Source organism: Patella vulgata, chromosome 4 (assembly GCF_932274485.2).
Source record: "Patella vulgata chromosome 4, xgPatVulg1.2, whole genome shotgun sequence".
Classification (NCBI taxonomy): Eukaryota; Metazoa; Mollusca; class Gastropoda; family Patellidae; genus Patella; species Patella vulgata.
In genome coordinates this window covers 72,651,890-72,675,882 of record NC_065882.2, presented here as the reverse complement: position 1 = coordinate 72,675,882, position 23,993 = coordinate 72,651,890, and the positions used below count along the sequence as shown (strand labels likewise).

Below are 23,993 nucleotides of genomic sequence, written 5' to 3'. Positions count from 1 at the left end.
CATGTAATTTCGTACCTTTCTGTGTAACCCTGGCAAATGAAAAGGGATACGCAAAGCAGTGTGCAGTGTGAAAACTTGTGCCCAGACAGCGGCGTTTCAAACGTGTTCTCTTGCCTGTTCATCGAATTCCCGTAGTCTAGGATTATTTACCGTCTACGCCATCTCTAGTGCACGGGTGGTCCTCGTCCTAATCGAATAAGCAGGAACTTCCCCCTTGCTAAAGCCCACCCACCCTGCCATACACTGCTAACAGAAGAAATGTGGCAGCAAAGTGCCGAGAAACGACCACAATCAACACTTGGATCGAATTCGGGACCTCCTGTGAGTGATCAGTGAAAACCCACGAGGTTAGACAGGCTGTCCTACTCCTTGTCACGTACAACACGAAAACACGCCAGTTGACTCAATGACAGACCTTATGATACAGCGCATACATGCTAACCATTCGGTAATCACCCCCCCCCCCCACACGCTCCTGTGAGTGATCAAGCGTCATACTTACTTACCCACCGCGGAGGTAGAGGGTTCCTTAATAAACAACATATTTACTTTCATATACTGCAATGGGATTAACAAATAGGCCACAGGGGTCGTTTCTCGTGCTTGTAAATAGAAGTCTCACACAGATGAAGCAGTTATCTTTATTAAAAATAATATTTAATGACCATCAAACAAACACAAAATGTAAAACAAAATCCAACAGAACTAATCGCTATGCAGAACAAAGTTAATTGGGAGAGAATATAGGACAACTTTCTTTCTTACTTATCTGCAATAAATCTTGCATTTAACATGTATGTGTTAAATTGGCTAAGAGAATTTGCGTAGGCTCGCTTGCCCGATTACCTTTCATAATAATATGTTATTCTTTTCTTGTGCTTTGTGTTTTTTAAAAATACAAACACATATTATATTAAAGCTTCTTCACTTTTTATCATCCGCTTTCAACTTCTAATTCGTGTCTTTTATTTAAATAAGAGAAATAATTGTTTAATATATTGTGTCTTGAAATATGTATACACTCAAAGCAAAGCATGCGTGAGCCTATCAGAATACAGCGATACCCTTCATGTCGTCACAGGCGGGTTCTCTGACATGATGCCAGCCACTAATTAATTCTGGGTATTTCTGAGTACTTAATTACAGAGTCTTTCTTTTTGTGCCATTCATATCCTAACTGATGACGTCACTCCAGGTCTTTGTTCTTGGATAATAGGCGTTGTTATTGATTTGAATAACTTTCTTTACGTGAAGGCTGTATACTGATGATGCGTAGCACTATTGTTACCTGGACACAATTGGTCTTTTAACGTCGGCTTCAACAGTAGTGACATCGCAGGCAACATTACCAGAGAGAGAGGGAGAGGGAGAGAGAGAGAGAGGGGGGAATGGAGTTTAACGTCCACTCGACACAGACTAGGTCATTTCGGGCCTAACACATGGTTCAATTTTCATTTCAATAATTGCGGGTAGGGTCTTTCGGGTAGGGTCTTTAGAAGTGAGTGTAAACCGGAGGACCCGGAGAAAACCCACAAAGTACGACAGGCCACCCTACTCCTTGTCACGTACAACCGGGGAATCGAAACCATGCCAGTTGACTCAATGACAGATCTTATGATACAGTGCGCACGTGCTAACTATTAGGCCATTCAACCACCCCGGCAACATTACCATCTTTGTCAGTTACCGTGATATAGTCATGACATAACACGCATATTATTTCGTCTGAAAAACACCAGCAACGTCCAGTTTAAAATATTTCAATATCTAATTAACAATCCTGTTCCTTTCTACTTTCGATTTTTTTGGTCTGTGTTGTAGCGAATGTTTAGACGATATTTAAGATGTATGAATTCACACTTCAGTTTTATGTACGTAACTTATGGTTTAAAATCATGTTCCCGTCTACTTTCGTTTTTAGTTCTTTGTTGTAGCGAATGTTTAGACGATATTTAAGATGTATGGGCCCACACTTCTCTTTTATGTACGCATCTGTGTCCGTTGATATTGCAGAGGTTTGTAAACTTTGACGTGCTACACTGTAATCAGAAGTCTATAATAGCATAAACTCATCTCGTGTTTTAGAACTGTTAAATGTGCTGGCTCTTTCTTTATTAAACACCCGTCGTAATTCCACCCGGAATTTCTTGCCAGACAAAACGTAAATAAAGAAATTTATACCATAATTAATCTGAGATACGACAACAAGCAGATCTTTCCAAGGTGTAGCCCGTATGACCAGACTGGCCGCGGCTGCGCCGTAAACTTTATAAGCGATGATCAGCACAAACGATAGAAACACTAACGGTAATAGTGTAAATATATAGGTAAAGGAAATAGCCAGAAGCATGATGGTGGTTTTGTGGCGAGTGTTGGATTTTCTGGTAAGGCGAGTTGAAAAGGAGTTCTCGTCCTGCATGGCCTTCCTAACGTGGTGAATTTTACACAGAACCATGATGTTACACACAAAGACGATTATTACCGGTAGTGTGAATATTAAACAAAACTGATAAAAATAGACGTGAAGGGCCGTGTATATGGTATACAGCTCGGGAATACTTTCACATTGTGAGTTATTATTGGTGACCATTACTAGACGAAACACCTGGGTGTAGGACATCACGATAAACAGAGACAGAATAATCAAAATGGCGCCCCGCTGGGTGGTGAAAGCGTGTTTCTTAAAGGGCATGTACACCACCAATAATCGTTCTTGTGCCATACAAACAATAATCCACGAAGACATCAAATAACAAACACATTCGGCAAAATTGAATATTTTACACGCAGTTGCTGAAAAGTTCACAAATACACCTGGTTTTCCATAATACATTAATAGTTCATTCGTCACCATCACCTCTCGGCCAATCAAAACGAGGCTATCAAAAACCGCCAGAGCACAGAGATAATGACTGTAAGATTTGTTCCGTAACGTCTTGGACTTCATCACTATAAACGACAGGCAGTTCCCTACAATACCAATTACGGTGAAAATTGGTGTGAAGATTTGATTCAAGAAAAATCCCCAAACGGCGGGTCTCTCCATAAAATCTGAAAAACAAAACCATTAGAAATATTAACATTCACAACAAACTAAAGAGAGGAGGTGGGTGGGTGGGGCAATGTCCCTTTAAGGTTGCTTATCAAATATAGATTAAAAATGAAATGAAATAAAATGAAATGAAATGGGTTTAACGTCCTACTGTTTTGCCCCGACTGGGCTAATGAAGACAGGCGTGCGCTATACAGTGTGCAATGAGGGAAATTTTCCCCGGAGAACGGCGCTAAGGCTTCCTTTTATATCGAATCCCAACTGTCATGGGATCTTTTACGTGCACTCCAATGTGTACACGGGACCTCGGGTTTTCGTCCCATCCGAATGTTTAGACAGCTGTCCTTGTCAGACCCTCCTTCCTGCACCGCTGACATGGGGAAACCACGACAGAAAGTCCCTATGAACTTTGTTAGCCAACACCAGAAACGAACCTCCAAGCTAGCGAGCTAGCGTAGATATGTTATAAATTACATACGAGCTATATAAAGCTGCTATAAATTACATAGGAATTATATGAAGCTGCTAATTTACATACGAGCTATATGAATCTGCTATAAATTACACAGGCGCTATATGAAGCTGCTACACAAACGAGCTATATGAAGCTGCTGTAAATTTCATACGAGCTATATGAAGCTGCTAATTTACATACGAGCTATATGAAGCTGCTATAAATTTCATACGAGCTATATGAAGCTGCTAATTTACATACGATCTATATGAAACTGCTACACATACGAGCTATATGAAGTTGCTATAAATTACATACGAGCTATATGAAGTTTCTATAAATTACATACGAGCTATTTGAAGTTGCTATAAATTTCATACGAGCTATATGAAGCTGCTAATTTACATACGAGCTATATGAAGCTGCTACACATACGAGCTATATGAAGTTGCTATAAATTACATACGAGCTATATGAAGCTGCTAATTTACATACGAGCTATATGAAGCTGCTAATTTACATACGAGCTATATGAAGCTGCTACACATACGAGCTATATGAAGTTGCTATAAATTACATACGGGCTAGATGAATCTGCTATACATACGAGCTATATGAAGTTGCTATAAATTACATACGAGCTATATGAACCTGCTATAAATTACATACGAGCTATATGAAGCATGTTAAAGAGGAAATACAATCACACTTCATCATGATACATTAATATCAATAGGAAAATTATCAAATTAGAACAGGAAAAAGATCGATCAATCATATAATGCCATTTATCTTCTACCTGGCGAAATTATTACTGGAATTCAAATAAGATTGCATATTTCAAGGTGAAATGGATATAATAACGAGATTTTGTCATTTCTTGAAAATGAAATAACAATATAAGAAAATCGGTCCTGACAAACCCCCGCCCCACCCCACAGTGCATTTGTTTTGTCAAAACGGCACAAATGAATTCGGAGTTATCTCTATTATCTGATGAGTATAAGAATAGCAACACTCTACTCTACGGCCTACATGACTCCAACAACGAAATTAATAACCTTATTTTTACAACAGTTCAATTTCAATTTAATTAAAAGATTTTAAAATGTTATATTACCATTATTATTACATACTATAATACTTTAGGCGTATTCAGATAAGTACGGGTTGTATATATTGTATATAGTGTATCTACTGCTTTTCATTATTAATATATAATTTGTATTGTAAATAGGGATAAGGTTCAGACATAGGCATTTTGCATATATAGTGAATAAAATATGTCTTAAAAAATGAATTATCTCTCTATTTACGTTGAAACTTGTGAAATCTTGTGACGTTGGAATTTCTAAAAAAACATTTTTTTCCAAAATACTCATTGTGGCGTAACAAAGACCTCTATCAAATATAAAACTTTTCAGAATATTTCGATGGTATATTTCGTCCCGTTTATTTTCGGATCCCCGAAATATTATGAACCTGATACATGAGGAATTTCTATTGAATTTCCAATGTTGTGATGTTAATTTTTCAGTGTCTTTTCTGTTCAGAATTTTAATGTTAAAGCTTATTCCAGAGTTCTGTTGGATCTGTTGATTTTGGATCTGATGACCGTATAATAGCTAATTATCGTGACCCATTACAGAGCCCGCATCTTCAATCGTTCTGAGCGTAAATCGTGGCAAGCATATAGTTGGTCGTAATCAAAAATTCATGGACTGCGCCCACAACGTGTCTCGTTACTGTTCGTGTTTCTAAAACCATCTTGAACGAATATCGTGACTAGCACGTTGTTTCTTGGTACAGTTTTAAAAATTTTGAACGTTATTATATTTCGTGACCTGTTACGGATATCATGAAACCTACAAACCTCGTACAAATGACATACAATTAATATTTATTACAGAGGGGTGTTTCGACTAGAATTTACAGGTTATCAAGCAAAAAAGACCAGAGAATCCTTGTCAATAAACAAAACTAGTTTTATTTCATAGAACTCTTAAGACTAGGCCATAACCCTCTGTACGTGTTTGGTAACTCGCAAACTAGCCGCAAGAAACCGGGTGAAATTTTCGTATGTTCAGGACCAAATGTCTTTACGGCCAGTCTGCGATCGATCTTCTACGGTGCAGAACACACGCAAGTGACGCGTAGGTCTAACGCACGGGTTTATTTATTTTTTCCCCGTAGACTACCCGTAGTAGCACTTACAGCGGGTTGTGAGCTAGGCTTTATATTCCCAGTTCAATTATACATGTCATAGAAAGATCTTAAAAACCTTAAAAGAACGTGAGGTTATGCATACACAATACATAATCCACTCCATCATTTATGTTTACAGGAGAGAGAGAGAGAGAGCGAGAGAGAGAGAGAGAGAGAGAGAGAGAGTCTAACGCCCATTCGACACAAACTAGGTCATTTCGGGACTAACATATGGTTCAATTTAATTTCAATAATTCGTATGCGCATAGGTTTCTGTAGCAGTGGGAGGAAACCGGAGAACCGGGAGTGAAGCCAACCCTACTCCTTGTCACCTACAACCGGGAATCGAAAAAACGCCATTTAACTTAATGACAGACCTGAGGATACAACGGACACGCGCTAACCATTCGACCATCTACCCCCCCCCCCCCCGCTCCTCTCCGACGCCCTTTACAGGAGTCGAAAAACATTTTAAACTCAAGTTTACAAGAAATGAAAACATTTTAAAACAATGTTTACAAGAGATGGAAATATTTTAACGTAAAATTCAATCGAGAGGTAAACATATATTTCAGTAAAGTTTACAATAAATGAAAACATTTGAACGTAAAATTTAGTCAAGATGAAAACATTTTAAAGTAAAGTTTCAAATGAACATATTTTAAAGTAAAGTTTCAAATGAACATATTTTAAAGTAAAGTTTCAAATGAACATATTTTAAAGTAAAGTTTCAAATGAACATATTTTAAAGTAAAGTTTCAAATGAACATATTTTAAAGTAAAGTTTCAAATGAACATATTTTAAAGTAAAGTTTCAAATGAACATATTTTAAAGTAAAGTTTCAAATGAACATATTTTAAAGTAAAGTTTCAAATGAACATATTTTAAAGTAAAGTTTGTAAGCAGGGATGATTCCGGTCATGAAAGGCTGAGAAATAGCGCATTTAAGCTGAGTGGCCCAAACGGGTCCTTTTCTCGAACCAGGGCATAAATCAAAATTTGGAACACTACGTAATTGCTTTAAAGGCTCAATACCACTCTTGTTGTAACTGAATAATATGTCCCAATCTTTATTCTGGTCAACAAATTGTACTATTTTAGAATATTTCAATTAATTGATGATACAAATTTCATCTTAACACACCTTATTTAAAAATTCTGAAATATTCAACATAATGGTTTGAAACGTCTAACGTAAACCTTTTCGAATGAAACTTCGATTTAAAAATATTTTCGAACCCTCTGGACATGTAAAATAGGATGAAATGGATAATTTACACAACAGGTAGGACACTTAAATATCTAGTACTTAGATAGAGATATTATTTATTTTCTGGAGCTTTCAAGCCAGCAAGAGTGTTATTGTCCCTTTAAGTGTCGCAAAGAACGTCCCTGGCAAGTTTCAACCAGCTCTGTTCGGACACGGCGGAGAAATAAGGCGTCAAATGAACTGTACATAAGACAAGAAAAGAAGAGAAATAAGATGGCAAATGAACTATCCATAAAAGCCGAAGAGACGAGTGAAAGAGTGTAAGACAGTCACTTTCAAAAAATAGGATTTTGGAACTCGACCATCCAGTAAGAAAGTAGTCTAAACAGGTGGGTTGACACGGAAGTAAAAATCTCTTCCTGCCGTCTTCTAGTTTATAGACCAATGGCATCCGAGAGACTCGATCATCCAGCAACTAAATGATCTAAAAGTTAAGTGGACAAGAATATATTCTATCAACTGGGTAAAAACCTATTACCCATCACCCAGAAACTAAGAATCGAAGAGATAGGTTGGCATAGAAGTAGTTTAGTAGTTTATGTAAAACACCTCCTCGTCGTCCATCAAGAAAGCATATTATTAACAATGTAAAAACATATTTCCTACCATCCAGCACATTTTAGACCAGTGACATTCAAGATACAGGACATGGAACTAAATAATCTAAAAGGTAGCTGGGTTGCAAAGAAAGTATGTTACCAACTGTGTTGATATTCTTTCAGATGTCGATAAGGTTAATATAATTACAGGGTTTAAAAGCTTTTTAAGTTTTAAATAGTTGTTAACATATTTAATGGTTGACAATAGACGGTTTCCGTAATTATCCGATTACATCTTATACTAGTTTTAACAAAATCTCAGATGTTTGTATTTAAAAGGAATCATCCACCCTTCACGCAATATCAGATAATTATATGTCAAGGGAATCACCCTTCAAGCAATGCCAGGTATCTGTGTATAACAAAATCACACAACCCTAAGCAAACGCCAACACTGACGCAGGTGCTGAATTTTATATTTAAAGGGAGTCAGCTACCCAGTCTTAGTCACAGATGTGTTTATTAAAATGGAATCTTCTACAGGCGCTGACGTTTTATATCAAGGGTAAGAAGAGTAAGACTGTAATTTCCAGACTTACAGATACATTCCCACAAACGTATGTAAAAGGTACTTATTTTCAATAAAACTATGTCAAATTTGGTATATAATGAAAGTAGAGACGCCTATTCTTACTAGAAAGATACTGTATTCCCTGAAAAACACCCACGGGGAAAGCACTGGGAACAAATAAAAAAATATCAGTTATCACCATGGAGGTGTATCAATATATACACCTCTATGGTTATCACCAACTGTCAGCCCGACGGCTTATTGTCTGCCAACTTAATTTAGGGAGCGGTTGTTATTTCTTGATCGAATGAGTAAGCGGTTTCTGGAACATTACGGGGTTTAAACGTACAACAGTTGGCAGAAGATTAATTCAAGAATTTACTTTGTCTCCAATATGTATGGTAAATGGACAGTAAGTAACGACAGATGCATTCTGAAAATCACCCCCCCCCCCCAATCAAGTTACGGGACAAACATGGCGTCTAAAAACAGATTCTTTTTTTTATATTTTGGGGTATTTCCCCATGAATAATAATAATAATAATAATAATCGTTTTCTATAGCGCTGAACATTCAGTCAGTCCGACTGCTCCGTGGCGCTTTAAAGTGGGAGGATCGTCCCTGGGTTGGCACGAACCACCAACCTTTCGGTTAACAGTGTTAACAGTGTTTTGAGTCTTTAAAGGTTATCCTTGAGAGTGGCTCATTTTCAGAAAGACTCAGATGCGTTTACATTTTTTTCAAGCAACATATCCTTGATGAAAAACCTGAATTCTAACTGCGGAGTGATTATAATTTTTATTACAAAAACTAAATAAATTGGATGTGATAATTAAGCTCTGGGAATAATTCGGCATATTTGGATATCGCTATTTACCGTACGTGAGTCTACAGATGAGCAAGAGCTTCCGATTGGTCAAAATCAGGATTTGTACGCTTTATAAAGTATTTTTCTGTGTATTATTTCGCCTTCGCCGACAGCGTATAGTTGTTCGGGTAAGACGACAAACCGGGATCCCGTGTACACATTTGTGTGCACGTAATAGAACCCTTGGCAGTTGGAATGCGATACGAGTGTAGGCCGTAGCGCCGCTGTCCGTGCAAAATTTCACTCATAACACACTGTATACTGTATGGCGTAAACCCGCTTTCATTAGCCCAATCGGAGCACAACAGTAGGACATTAAACCCTATTCCAGTTCATTCCATCTTTAAATATCTTTATATCTGTTCCAATTTAACTCGTCTAGATGTTATCTAAATCTTCAAGATGATCAAATACGTCAATTTTAGTAACATAGAAATTATCCATTAAAATTAATGACGCAATAGGTGCGCACAAAGAAGAATTGATGTAAACGCTATTTATAAATTGTTGTATAATGATTACAAGTCATTACTCTTCCATTATTTAAAAAAAAAACTAAAATCGATGCGCATTTAGTTTTACAAAAAGACTATTATAACAGTAAATAATACCATGAAAGCGACTTCACGTGGGTTGTGTTATCCGGTTTATTTAGTTCTGTTTTGTTATAGAAGAGATTTAATTTCGTGTGCGTAATAAACAACATGTACATAATTGTTCGTATAAGACCGGTGTCATTTGTACAAAGAACAATAAGAGCTGAAGTGTTTATGAGAGGGAGAGAGAAATAGTGAGAGAGAGAGAAAGAGAGAGAGGGAGATTTAATGATACCACTTTATGATACCACTTAATTCTAATAGCGGAAATTAAGGTTAATAAAAGGGAAAGATAGAGAGAGAGGAGAGAGAGAGAGAGATAATTTTAACGTCCATTCGACGCAAACTAGGTCATTTTGGGACTGATATATTGTTCAATTTTATTTCATTGGTTCGCTTGCGCGTAGGGGTCTTTAGCAGTGGGAGAAAACCCCCACGAGGTTAAACAGGCGATCCTATTTATACCCCTTGTCATGTACAAGCCCTGAATCGAAACCACGCCACTTGGCTTAATAACAGACATTATAATGCAAGGCACACGCGTTAACCATTCAGCCCCAACTCCCATCAAGTGTTTATGAAAGAATATCAACGGCTTTTTTTCATTTTTATAGAAATGAAATGAAAATGACGTGAATGGGATTTAACATCCTGCTCCGACAAGGCTCATGAAGATTGGTGGACGCTAAATAGGGAAATTTTGCCCGGAGAACGGCGCTACGGACTACTATTATATCGAATTCCAACTGCCAAGGGATATTCTACGAGCATGTCCCTGACCAGACCCGCTGTCCTACTCCTGTACCACTGATTAACTTTCTAATCATTTCTGATCTTCCGTAGCACGATGTAAACAAACCACGAGGGGGATGTATTATTATATACCTTTTTAAAATACAGATGTGACGTCAACCTTTAATGTTGGCGAACCATTATTTCAAATAATCGTACTTGCCAATCGTACATTATTTATACTAGTGAAATATTGGACTCGTGTGACGTATTTCACTGTAAAAGCACGTGCGGGGTTTCTGTATTTTAAGTCGTTTAATGGTCTCGAGCTTAAGACATTGCGTAATATATTGTAAAAACACTCGGGCCTCGCTCTCGACCATTAAACAATACATAAGGGGGTGGGGTGGGGTGACAAGTCCGTGTTTGTCATATTAATTTTAGCCATTTTAATTAACAAATTGATGAATTGGCCATGAATATTATAGCCGCAGTATCACCAAGAATATATAATAAGTGTTTGTAATCATGTCTATAAATTTATAGCTACAGGAGACATGTTGTCTTTTTATGGAATTATTTGCTTCATAAGGTTTGAATTGCCCAAAAATGAATAATAAGCGAATATACTGCTTTTATTCAATTACATTTAATAAGATGAGTTTTAATAATAGCTCAAGGCATACATAAAAGTTTTTATTCCTTTTATTATGGTTTAGATTTAGAAAAGAAAAAAAAAAACTTCCGCGCACTAATATGGTTATCGGAAGAAGCAGTGTTAATACAGTTACGTAAAAGGTAGGGAAAATTGGGATAAATAGATTTACTGCTGTGTCCGCGTGTTTTTACGGTATTGTATTCCTTAATGCATTTACCACTTAAATATCTAACATTCAAATCGCTCTGCAAAAAATCCAAAAAGCTACACATGACATTTTGTATAATTATAATTGATCTAACAGATTAAACAAAAATATATACAATTATCTTATTCTGTTGCATCCGAAAAAAAATGGCCGCACAATGATATCTACTGCACGAAAATGAAACGGGGATAAACAGTGTTAGAGAGAGAGAGAGAGAGAGAGAGAGGTTTAACGTTCACTCGACACAAACAAGGTCATTCCGGTGTTTCTAGCCTAGCAGTCCTTGCAAAATTTCCCTCATAGCACACTGTATGGCGTATGCCCGTCTTCATTAGCCCAGGTTAGGAGCAGAACAGTAGGACGTTAAACTCCATTTCATTTCATTTCATTTTCTAGCCTAGCAAGGAACAGTGGTTGGTGATTTGCATGGCAGGGAAAACCGAGGTGCCTTGTAAACGTTGGCAAAATTTCCCGCATAGCACACTGTATGAGAAAGAGAGAGAGAGAGAGCGAGAGAGGTTTAACTTTCACTCGACACAAACTACGTCATTCCGGGGACTAACATATGGTTCAATTTTATTTCAATAATTCTCTATTGCGTAGGGGTCTTTAGCAGTGGGAGGAAATCAGGGTACCCGAAGAAAACCCATGAGGATGGTCAGGCGACCCTACCCCTTGTCACGTATTAGCGGGTAATCGAAACTACGCCACTCGACTAAGTCACAATCCTTCTGAGCAACGCGCACGTGTTGACGATATTCTGCAATTTAGAGATAGCGATAACGATATAGACATATAATGCTGAAATAAAGAAATAACGATGCTGATATAGACAAGAGCTAACGATGCTGAGTTACAGAGATGGAGATAACTAAACCTGGATATAGAGATAACGATGCTGGGATATGAGGATAACGATGCTGGGATATGAGGATAACGATGCTGGGATATGAGGATAACGATGCTGGGATAGAGCTATAACGATGCTGAAATATGAAGATAAAATAACGATACTGAGTTATAGAGATACCGATATAGAGAACGATGCTGGAATATAGAGTATGTATACTATATAATAACCACAGTCTTTACTTTAATTTTGTAACTTGCGCACATTTGTGAAAATATCCTGTAATATCCTGTCTAGCCTTTAATGGCTGTCTAGGAGTGAGACCATATTATTACAAACCAAATGATTTATATAAAAGATGAATCACGCAACCTACAGCAATAGTAAATTACCTCTAGCCATTTAAAACATGGCTGGTTCTGAAATAGATTTTGACCGGATTTTGCGCAGTCTGTAGGAGGGGGAGCATTATGTAACCATAAATGACAAATGACCCGCTCTAGCTATAAATATCAAATCTTATCAGGTATTTTAGTGTATAATGTCCAAATTTCAACATAGCCCCCATTATTTAGTACGGGGGTGGGGGCGTGTGCACTGGATCCGAAGATCTGTCACTGAGTCAAATGATTTCGCTTGTACGTGACAAGGAGTAGGGTCGGATGTCCAATCTCGTTGTTTTTTTCCGGTTCCCCCGGTTCCTCCCACTGACTATATGTTAGTCCCGAAATGACCTAGTTTGTGTCGATTGGACGTTAAACCCCCTCTCTCTCTAGAGAAAATAAGATAATATAGTATTGTATATTTGCGTAATATCAGCCAAGTAAAAGAATTTTGCCCAGACAACGTCGCGGTGTTTCCAATTACTCTAAATAATCCCAATCTGTTTCACAGAGGATTACGAAAGTTTTCTAATATCTCTGTAAAGGATGACTACCTTTAGCACGTGACCTCTTATCACGCGGCGTCAATCATTAGCTCAATAGCGCGTACAGTGTTTACATAAGACGTTACTAGTTCGAGCGGAATGGAGTCTTTTACTCATTTTAATACCCATTTACACTAAATAGGAAACAATTTTTACCTAAAAATACGTCAAACGTCTTTATTTATTTTTCTAATAATAAAAAAATGTTTTCGAAGTTAATATTTGTGCCTCATTAAGTCGCATCGATGTCATGCTTATCAGTGATTGTCGCGGCCTAGCGAATATTCACTGCTGATCATTGTGGAGTAATCTGTGAGCAAATTCGTCAACAATTAAACATATTTACCTGTATAATTAAACTGGTCCATATCCAAAGTCAGGTTGCTCATCTCGTCCATCTTGGTTTTGTCTTGAGATTACTGAAAAATATGAGACATGTTTGTTTTACTGATTTGTGTAATTATGTATTTAAGAATCTCTGTTTTAGCCCATTCGGGTCGCATTAAGGCGGGTCTTAGGTTGTATTTACGACGGAGCGCAATATACTCCACTTAACAACCATAACCCCACACTCCACCCTACACCGGACTTGTTATTTAAATAGGTGTCCGCGGTGGATCAGTGAGTAAGTTCGCTAACCAGGAGGGCTCGAGTTCGCTCCCTGGATTTTCCGATGTAGTTTCTTGTTGTCATTGTGGTGCAGGACAGAGGGCATAACCAGGAACGGTGCCTCGTAGTTCAGACGGAACGAATCGCCGGGGTACTATGTATAAATTGGCATACCCGTAAAAGAAACTTTTACAATTCGAAATAAAAGTCGCAGCTACGGCGTAAGGAAAAATCCCTTCATAGAACATAGCATGATGTATGCCCGTCTTGATTAGCCCAGTCGGTGCAGAAAAGTAGGACATCAAATACCATTTCATTTCACCCCATGTTCATCGGGATTTCCGACAAGGAAGGGCAGCTGTCTAGTCGTTCGGATGGGAAGAAAACCCGAAGTAAAAAATCCCTTGGCAGTTGGAATTCGATATATAAGAGTAGGCCATAGTGCCGTTGCCCGGGAAAATTGCCCTCATAGCACACTGTATGACGTATGCCCGTCTTCATTAGCGTAGCCGGAGCAGAACAGTAGGACGTTAAACCACATTTTATTTCACTTCACCCCCATCCTACAGAGGACTTTCTATTCAGAGAACTATCGCTACTACTAGTAATTGGCTCGTTACCAGAGCTTAATTGTGTCCGTCGGTTGAGTGGGGTGGTGGTGACAGGGAGGGAGATGGGTACGTGATGAGATTGGGTAAATTCAGAATCCAATTGACATGTATATTTTTTAATCCATCATTGTTGTTGTCAGCACTAAACGCACGCCACTGCGGGACTACTTTGGAGGTCTCTAAAAATTATATTAAATATTCTGTCACGGTTTAGAATTAATACCACATCAAATTTCCCTCTCGTTTAACAGATCATAGTTTTCAAATTTTGTAAATGATGCTGTATTTCTTTTTACAACTCATTCATGTAGAGACTCCATTCTCATTGGTTGAGATCCGGCAAATACACTCATGAAACCCCTAACAATATTAATCTTTAAACAATAATGAGAAAAAAATTGGCTTTATCATCAAATAAGTCATCTCACGAGTCATAAAATATCTCGGTGTGAAGGTCCACCGCGAAATTTCCCAAGAGATATAACTTTAATTTATTGCATTTTTGTACTCCAGGAAGGTAATTGATATATACCTGATTTTCTATCGTATTCGTTATTAAATGTTAAAATGTATTCTAAATATTTATTTAAAGGAACTAAACCTCCAATAACGAAATGAAATGAAATGGGGTTTAACGTTCTACTGTTCTGCTCCTAATGAAGACGGGCATACGCCATGCAGTGTGTTATGAGAGAAATTTTGCCCGGACAGCGGCACTACGGTCTCCTCTAATATCGAATTCCAACTGTCAAGGGATCTTTAACGTGCACGCCAATGTGTACACGGGGCCTCCAACTCAGTATTATCGATAATATTGGAAACACGAATTAGAATTCAATATTGTTCCATTTCAATCAAAATTAATGTTGTTATCTTGCTTTAGAATTACAGGATTCTAATATGCAATATTTAAACTGTAAAACAGTACACAACATTGTGTACTTTATGGCCATGGTTTTGGGTACTATTTGTAAGGAACAAGGAAAAGAATATATCTCAAGACACTGCTTAAGCATATCGAATTCCATCTGCAAAGGGTTCTTTTACGTGCACGCAAACGTGTACCAGGGACATCGGTTTTTGTCCCCTCTGAACGACTAGACAGATGTCCTTTTCAGGACCTTCGTCCTGCACCATTGACAATGGAAAACCACGTCGGAAAATTCCGATGAACTTTCGCGGCCATCACCGGGTGCAAACCCGCGACCTCCAGACTAGCGAGCCAGCGCCTTATTCACTTAAGCACCGTAGCTCCTCGTTCAGTATCAACTGTTCACATATTTCACCGAACATGATTAATTAAAAAATCTAAATAAGTCAATCGATCCGCAGTTGTCCAATGAACAAGCATGCCAAGTTGCATGTTGATCGTACTTGAATTGGCGTAGCATTATAGGCTTTTTTTCGAAAAGAGTCGCCCCCCCCCCCCCCACGCACAACCCACCACCAAGAAGAAGACCAACAAGATGGGTTGTGAGCGCTTGGGGATAAGTTCTTGGTGCCAAAATGTATTCTCTCAATATTGCAATTAATCACTGATGAGTTATATCGGATATGTCAGTATTTAGATAACTATGAATGCGATTTTAAATTACTTACGGACTGTGAACCGTTCAAACACATCAACGACCACGACGTTGACAAGAAATCTGTGATTTGATTGATCTAATACATTATTTACACGCAAATAGAAAGCATGTTATTTATTTACCTATAGGGCACCTGTCACAAACATGTTTCCCATTACGATGATTGCCACTAATGCTTATCATTTACAATGGCGCTGTAGAATTATCTATTTGTTAATTACACAAGGGTCTCGTATTTCCAGACGTATGGAGACGTGTAAAATCATTTCATCATTTGATTATATCGATGATTAATGTCTTGATCTCATAAGTGGGGTGTTAACGCACTTATTTTGTAACAACTAATCATTCGAAATAGGATTCTAAGTACTTAATGTAGGCATGGTGGTTCAGCGAGTAAAGCCGGTGTTGTCCGGACAAGTTCTTCGCGGATTGTGGTGTGGTATCTCCCTGGCTAGAACTATTTCTCAAGGCCAACTCAAGATTTCATCAAGGTCCCTGAGATGTAAAAAAGGTTACGGCACGTGATTGTTGGCAAGACTGTAGATTAGGGTAAGGGTAAGCGTTTACATCTCGTGACCTTTGACCAAGCTTAAAGTTGGCCTTATGAAATAGACCTAACCGGTTTTCGCTGGCCAGTGTTGCAAGGCGGGAGCGCTTCGCAGGGTAGGACGTCTAGGGCGTCTAGGCGTTCCGAATGGGGCGACAAGCCGAGGTCCTGTGTACACATAAAAGAATCATTGACATTTGCAATTCGACGGCAATAGTCATAGCACATTACATGGCGTATGTCTGTCTCCATTAGCCCGCTTGGTGCAGGAAAGTAAAATATTAAACATCATTTCATTTGTAATAAATTAAGAATAAAAAAAAGGTCTACTCAACGAATATTTCGTAAAATTCAACCAAATACAGCTTTGATCTAGCTCAAAATATAATGTTAAATTTGGTTCATATGGTGCTTTATTTATTCCGATTATTGTTCGGATAAAATCTATTAAAATAAGTTGAAGTCAAGGTTTTTAAAAATTAATTTTAGTTTCAGTTTTCGCTTCCAAATGAAACGTTTACAGGGGAACAATGGAAATGGAAAGTTAATACACCACTTCAAGTTAAGGAGATATATCGTCTTCACATTGACTGTGTTATATAAAAAATTATAATGTTTTTAAAGTATACTATGCGTTAGTCGGAACTGTCATTGATACAGTTACAAAAGAAGAATGCCCAAAACTAATAATTAATTACGCGTTTTTGACCCACGAATGACATGTACAATTTTAAGAGTGGTCGGGTTGTATCAATCCGCTAAGTGAATCCTGAAAGGTAATAAATACATAGACAACTGACGCTGGTACTTCATATCAAGTAGAGTCATATTTCCATTAACTATCTTGATTCCGGTTGAGCTATAATGGTTTATGCTGATATGATGTATGGTCATAGATTGGATATTGTTTATTCTCCATGTAAACATGCTAGGTTTATCGGACTACATAAATGATCCCATTGAATACTCACAAATGTCGTATCATTTCTGACAAGGCATCAATCACACAATCAGAAGATTTATAACTATTGCCTTTGCAAAAATATTTTTTAATACATGCACTTTATGTTTCTGTTTTTGATATAATATATATCCATCTAGGAAACATTATAGAATATGGGGGACAATGTTGCTCATTATTATTAATTCAAATGTATTCCCCCACTTCAAATTAATTACTGGAATATGAAGTAATTCTACGGTGAAATAAAAATTCAAATTTATTCCCTCACCTCATATATTAGGTCTATTGGAATATAAAGTAATTTTACGACGAAATGATAAATAAAAACAAAACGGGGATATTTTTTTTATTTTATTGGAAATTAATCTGCAGATATTGCAATAAAAATTCCTTGAATTAATTAAAACAACCCAAAATACAAAGTATCATGAACTTACGCAGTTGATTGATAATTAATCAGGCGAGTTCATAATGTAATTTAATTAAATATCATACACTTTTCTCCGGGCAATTTTTGTAGCCGCGTAAATAAAAATTAAGAGCTACTTTAGCAACAACGCCACTCAATCCACACGAATTCAAATGACGCGACTGGGTTAACGAGAACGGCAATCCAAAAGAATTTTCGACTTGGTGAAAATATTTGGTTGTTCTTGTATGTCTTCATTGCCGAGTGAGAAAATTACTTGAAACATCCTATGGTTCTTCTCGGACTATACTTAGAGTAGAACCCTGGATAGCAAACCCAGTGCTCGACTACATTGTCGCTGACCGATACTAAATATATAATACAAATAAACGTGTGATAAAACACGAAAAAGATACAGTGTTAATACAGCAGTGACTGTCGAAAGTAGATGAAATTTAATAAAATGGGTTTTAACGTCCTACTTATGAGCACAGGTCGTACGCTCTTGTGATTTAGTGGCTTTCCTGATATTATGACCTTACCAATATCCATTATAATGTATGGCTTCACTTTTTGGCTACACGGCAACTGACAAGGCCTGCATTTACACATCAGGGTCACCAAAGGGCCGAGATCCGTTCTGAATCTGAATCGTGCGCTAATGAAGACGGACATGGCCTGTATTTACACATCATGGTCACCAAAGCGTTAAGATCCGTTCTGATTCTGAATCGTGCGCTGATGCAGACGGACATAGGCATACTGGGTGCAGTATGTTATATGAGAGAACTTGTACACTAACGACTTATTGGCTTTCTGTTATCAATATTAATGCATGGCTTCAAATTTTGGCCAAACAATAATCTGTGGACAACAACTGACATTACCTGCATTTATACACACCAGGATCACAAAAGAGTTCAGATGTGTGCAGATTCTGAATCTCTGACAAATGTTTAAATTGAATACAGACAGATGAATGATAACGGGTTCCTATAGTCTGTCAGAGTATTAAAACATCTATTATAGTTCTTCTAGTAGACTGCTTATCAATAACAGCTAAAACCTCCCGAATCAATCCGAGATTAACCCTAGTAGAATATTCGAAGCTTCCGTTGCCAATTGTTATGATAGATCGTGCAATTGGCGCTTCTCCTGGATACGTGAATGGCTCTCATTGATAATTGATTAGCCTCTCGGTATTTTTTGAAAATAGATTTTGTATTCTGAACACCAAATAAAATGGGGTTTAACAACCAACTGTTAATGGAGACGGGGAACACCATTCAATTTGTATTTTATTGGCTTAGTTTTTTTTTCTTATTATTTTGTCGTTTGTTAATCGGCCATTACTAATTAATTCTGCATTGTTGTGTAGAATATATTATTATTTGTCTTTATTCATTACAAATGGCTCCCGAAACAATAGAATACATGGCTCGTGCAGTGATTTTACAATGTTCATTAAACCTTAAAAAATGGATATTAAAATCCTATATTATTTTCACGGCAAGATAACATCAATATGTGAAATTAAGTAAATAGTTTGGTCTCGATATAATGGGAAAATGGATTAATGAACCAACTAATTAACAACTTAAAACAATTAAGTTGTTTATTGTTGCTTTTTATTATTCCAGCCGTATTCTTCCCGGTGGTCTATTAAAGGAATGATGTTCACGATCGGTATAAATCATTTTTATCTGATCATAACAGTATTACGGTTAACAAAGATATGTGAAAGAGCACCGTGGTAATTATCAGTCGGTTTGAAATTAAACCAATATTTTATTCCGTTTTTGTTTTCGGTTGATTGCTCTATTTCAGTTTGGTCTGGAGGTGCGTTCATTTATGCATGCGATGTAATAAGTCGAAACCAGATCAATTCATATCCTTTATACAGAGATGTCCGCCAAATCGTGATGAACTGTTTTAAGATACGGTTTCTGCTATAAATTAAAATATCTTTATCTATCATGGATGCTGATTATAACTGGCATTGGTCATCCCATGTTTGGGAAAGTAGCATTTAAGATTACAATAATTGATATAATAAAAGAGTCAGTCAGTTGTTGCGGTCTAGCTTCCGTCTAAGACGTATTCTTTATGTCAAGCAAATTCATTAAGCTATAGTTAATAAATCGATCCAACTAAACTGATTTTTCAGACAGGACACCCTCCAGTCTCGCTAAAAGATAAAATAGTTCTTGGCCTAAAACAAATTCTGATATATTAGTTTTTAACTAAAACAGAACATCGTTTATGTCAAAATAAAGTATTGGACGGAATTGAATAGAGGTGTTATTTCCGTTGGTCTCTACACGAGTAAATGCTGATGTACACATTGGCGTGCACGTATAAGAACCCTTAGCAGTTAATGGGGTTTAACGTCCACTCGACACAAACTAGGTCATTTCGGGACTAACATATGGTTCAATTTTATTTCAATAATTCGCTTGCGCGTAGGGGTCTTTAGCAGTGGGAGGAAACCCACGAGGTTGGACAGGCGACCCTACTCCTTGTCACGTACAACCGGGGATTCGAAACCACGCCAGTTGACTCAATGACAGACTTAATCATACAGTGCGCACGTGCTAACCACTAAGCCATCCAACCCCCCTAACAGTATTTGGTGTAGCAAGCTTAAGCACAACTGGGTTTGTTTACGATTGAGTTCGCCTACAACAGCGAGTCCTTCAGGCACGAGCAACTCTGATATTCTTCTTCTTGTTATTCCCCGCTTGTACGTGACAATACAGTTTCCTCCCACTGCTAAAGATCCCTACGCGCAAGCGAATTATTGAAATAAAATTAAACCGTATGTTAGTCCCGAAATGACCTTAACCCCCCCCCCTCTCTCTCTGTACGTGAAAAGGTGTAGGGTCTCTTGTCCAACCTCTAGAGTTTCCTCCGGATCCCAGTGAAATAAAATTAAATCATGCGTTAGTCACAAAATGACCTAGTTTGTGTCGAGTGGACGTTAACCTCTTAAATCATTGAAAAACTAGTTTTTTGTAACAGTCAATTATTGTTAAGTAATATGTAATACAGATTTACCGTCGTTTGGACAAATATATTTTGTTTATTAGATATTTGCAGAGTAGAATCTGGGCTGTGTTTGGATCTAAGCATAAAAAGTGATCTTTGAAAAAAAAAACCCAAATGAAAATATATCACAGTTGGAGAAACGGAATTTTATTATGATTATACAAATCAACAACTTTGAGAGGAAGTAACCTGGAGGCGAGGATGATAAAACTGAATAAGATTGAGCTATTTAGCAGACGGCCATTAAGTCGTAAATGATATTTTATTTGAATGTTCATACACAACATATCTGTTTCCGGTTTCAAATAGTTATGAATTATGATTATTAAATCCAAGTTACGTTAACGTCACGCTGAGCTATAAAAGATATATTTATCTCGTTTCTTTTTTTTTGTTATTGTATTTTTTAATTGTTAGCTTTGTATAACAACGAAGTTACTCTGTATTTTTATTCTATAACTAGATGAAAATACAAGCAAATATCATTGAATACAGGCGTTGAATACAGCCATTGAATAACCTATGGTTGTATTCAATGGCTTGGACACGTACTATGTTTATCCAGAATGACGTCAATTTCCGAATTACGTCAAACTGTAATGATGTCACCACTAGGCAACCACAATTTTTGTGGAAAAAAAAGAAAAAAGGGCGGAAAAAAGATAAATTTTAACGTTATTGGTGATTTTTGTTTTTTCATAATCTTGATAGTACATTGTATTTTGAGATTTGCATGTAGTTATAGAATAAACACAGAAAACAACGACCATTGAATACATGTTGACGTTATATTGTTGTATTTTTACAGTTGTATAGCGTTGATATTATACGTTGTTATACCGCTGGCGTTACGTTGTTTAGTTATTGTCTTTGTAAAACATTGAGAAGAACCCTCAAGTTGGCATTCTTTTCCTCATTATATCATAATCATATTGCTCAACTAGTATCACATATATTCAGTTACTCAGATACACTACAAATCGACTCTAGCATGTTCCACACGAGTCAGAAATTTCTCGGTGCCTAGGGGAGATAACCCCCTTGATCCCTATACTAATGGAGCCCGTCATACCTGAATAGCTAGGAAAGGAGCCCGTGATATCTGAATAACTTAGAAAGGAATCCTTCAATATTGATTCTCGTATGATTAGCAAGATAATCATAAACATGCTCAATTTATGTACTATTTGTCCAAAATCCTTTTCTGACAGTGTCAAGTCTGTCGGTATTTACATCATAAAACAATCATGTCTGCCAAACAAGAAAATTAAACCACTCAGACTATTTAACTACGTGAAAGATGATAAAAACGCCTCTAACGTGGTACTAAGGAGAATTAATATTATTTTATGTATTGTTAATCTGTCAGAAATAAAGACAACTGTTAATAGCTTTCTTAACATACGTGTCTGGAAGTATAGCAAGAACATGTTAACACGTATTATCTTCTGTGAACTCGTTGTCCAAATAGCTAAATTTATTACATAATGTCCCGTGAAATATCAGAATTTATCACAAAACTGCAATCATTGCTTTTAAAAATCGTCTTCTCGATTCGCTATGAATCTACTGTGAAATTTCTAACAAAACAAAAAAACAAACAAAAACACAAAAAAAATGAAGAAAAAACCCCCCTCCGTTCCAAAAAACAATTTCATACCAGATTGCTTATCTCCAATATCACTATTGCGGGGTACACTTTAAACCAATAGCTGCTGTGCGTAATTAAACTGAAACTGGGGTTAACATCATCTTTTTCAAATAAAGGCGTGCATATGCAATGCTGTGCACCATCACTAAATATATTCCCTTGTACCCACCCAACATTTCAACGTAACCAATTTCTTAACTAAGATTTCCTTCCGCCTCAAAATCATGGCCGGAAAAGTGGGAAAACATTAAAAAGAAGTGAAAGACTATAAATTGAACGAACTACACTCATAGCATTATTTTTCCGGAAATCTATAAGGACAAGTGTACGATATAACGATAAAACTTGTGTTCAAATCGACACCCCATTTAACGGAGAGAAACATAGCAATTGAATGACAGACACTTATGAGCAAAAGCGGGTGCTAAAACTAGAATCTAAAAATGTTATAAATTAACAACCCTGACTATAACAGAGATGGAATAGCAAATACGCCCCTGACTATAACAGAGAGAAGGACTAGCAAATAATGACCTACTCCTCTTGCAGTGCCACGGCCATTTCTTGCAGTGTTGTCCGTTGACGTCGACGAACAATTTAAACGTAACACACCAAAGCAAAGATAAGCTAGACAGTAAATCTTATGCAAAAACCGATAGGAAAGCAACCATGGATAGATAAACTAGTACGCGGAAGTTTTCATCAACCCTTCCTTGACAATGACCCCCCACCCCCCACGTGTATGGCGCTATTGCGTGTCGCCTATGCAGTCCAGTGGTTCTGTTGGGGCGATAAGTTCTTCATCTGTGAACATACTCTCAAAGCATGTCAAATGTCTACGACTATTTATCATATCGCAACCGGCATAGGTATTTGCATTTCAATATCCCCTTTCATCAACCCTTCCTTGACAATGACCCCCCACCCCCACGTGTATGGCGCTATTGCGTGTCGCCTATGCAGTCCAGTGGTTCTGTTGGGGCGATAAGTTCTTCATCTGTGAACATACTCTCAAAGCATGTCAAATGTCTATGACTATTTATCATATCGCAACCTGCATAGGTATTTGCATTTCAATATCCCCTTCGTTTTTTTTGAAGAGTATAGTATTACTAAATTACCCAAATCAAACACTTTTGTTCAAATCGACACCTCATTTAACGGACTATAATCATCTTTATTGGGGATTCTAAAATTGAATAGCGGTAGATAAATCCTGAAGCAATTTTAGAGTGGGATGAGTCCTATAATGAGTATGTCTAACAACATGATACGTAATTCCATGTAGAGACATCAATGACAATAGACCCAGCTATCTTCCATTATCGTCTTACAGCATATGGTGACAGGATTTTTCTGTTACATCAAATTGGATTTTCTCAGTTTTACTCAAGAGATTGGCTTATTGTTCTCTGTGGAATTCATTTCAATCAAAACGTCCATCTCCATTGCCTTCATTTTTTTACTGTATTGTTATTCAGTCTGTTATTTGGAACCACAGAACAAAACTATCATAAAGGGCATATCCCAAAATAACGGTTTCTGCCCCAACCGGGATAATGAAGAAGGGCATACGCCATGAATTGTGCTGTGAGGGACGTTCGTCCGAAAAGCTGCGCTACGCCCTATA

The 23,993-nt window shown here is 37.3% G+C and overlaps 1 protein-coding gene across 1 annotated transcript in view; it reads right to left on the bottom strand.

Annotated features, from left to right (window-relative positions):
* Positions 1-629: 629 nt before the first annotated feature.
* LOC126818529 (FMRFamide peptide receptor frpr-18) overlaps positions 630-23,993 on the bottom strand; it is a 39,217-nt gene continuing 15,853 nt past the window's right edge. Inside the window, exons 2-3 of the mRNA XM_050545992.2 lie at positions 13,279-13,351; positions 630-3,051 (exon numbers count right to left, since the gene is read on the bottom strand). Coding sequence (XP_050401949.1) covers positions 2,054-3,051; positions 13,279-13,330 — 1,050 coding nt within the window. The 5' untranslated portion in view covers positions 13,331-13,351 and the 3' untranslated portion in view covers positions 630-2,053. The remainder of the gene's footprint in view (positions 3,052-13,278; positions 13,352-23,993) is intronic.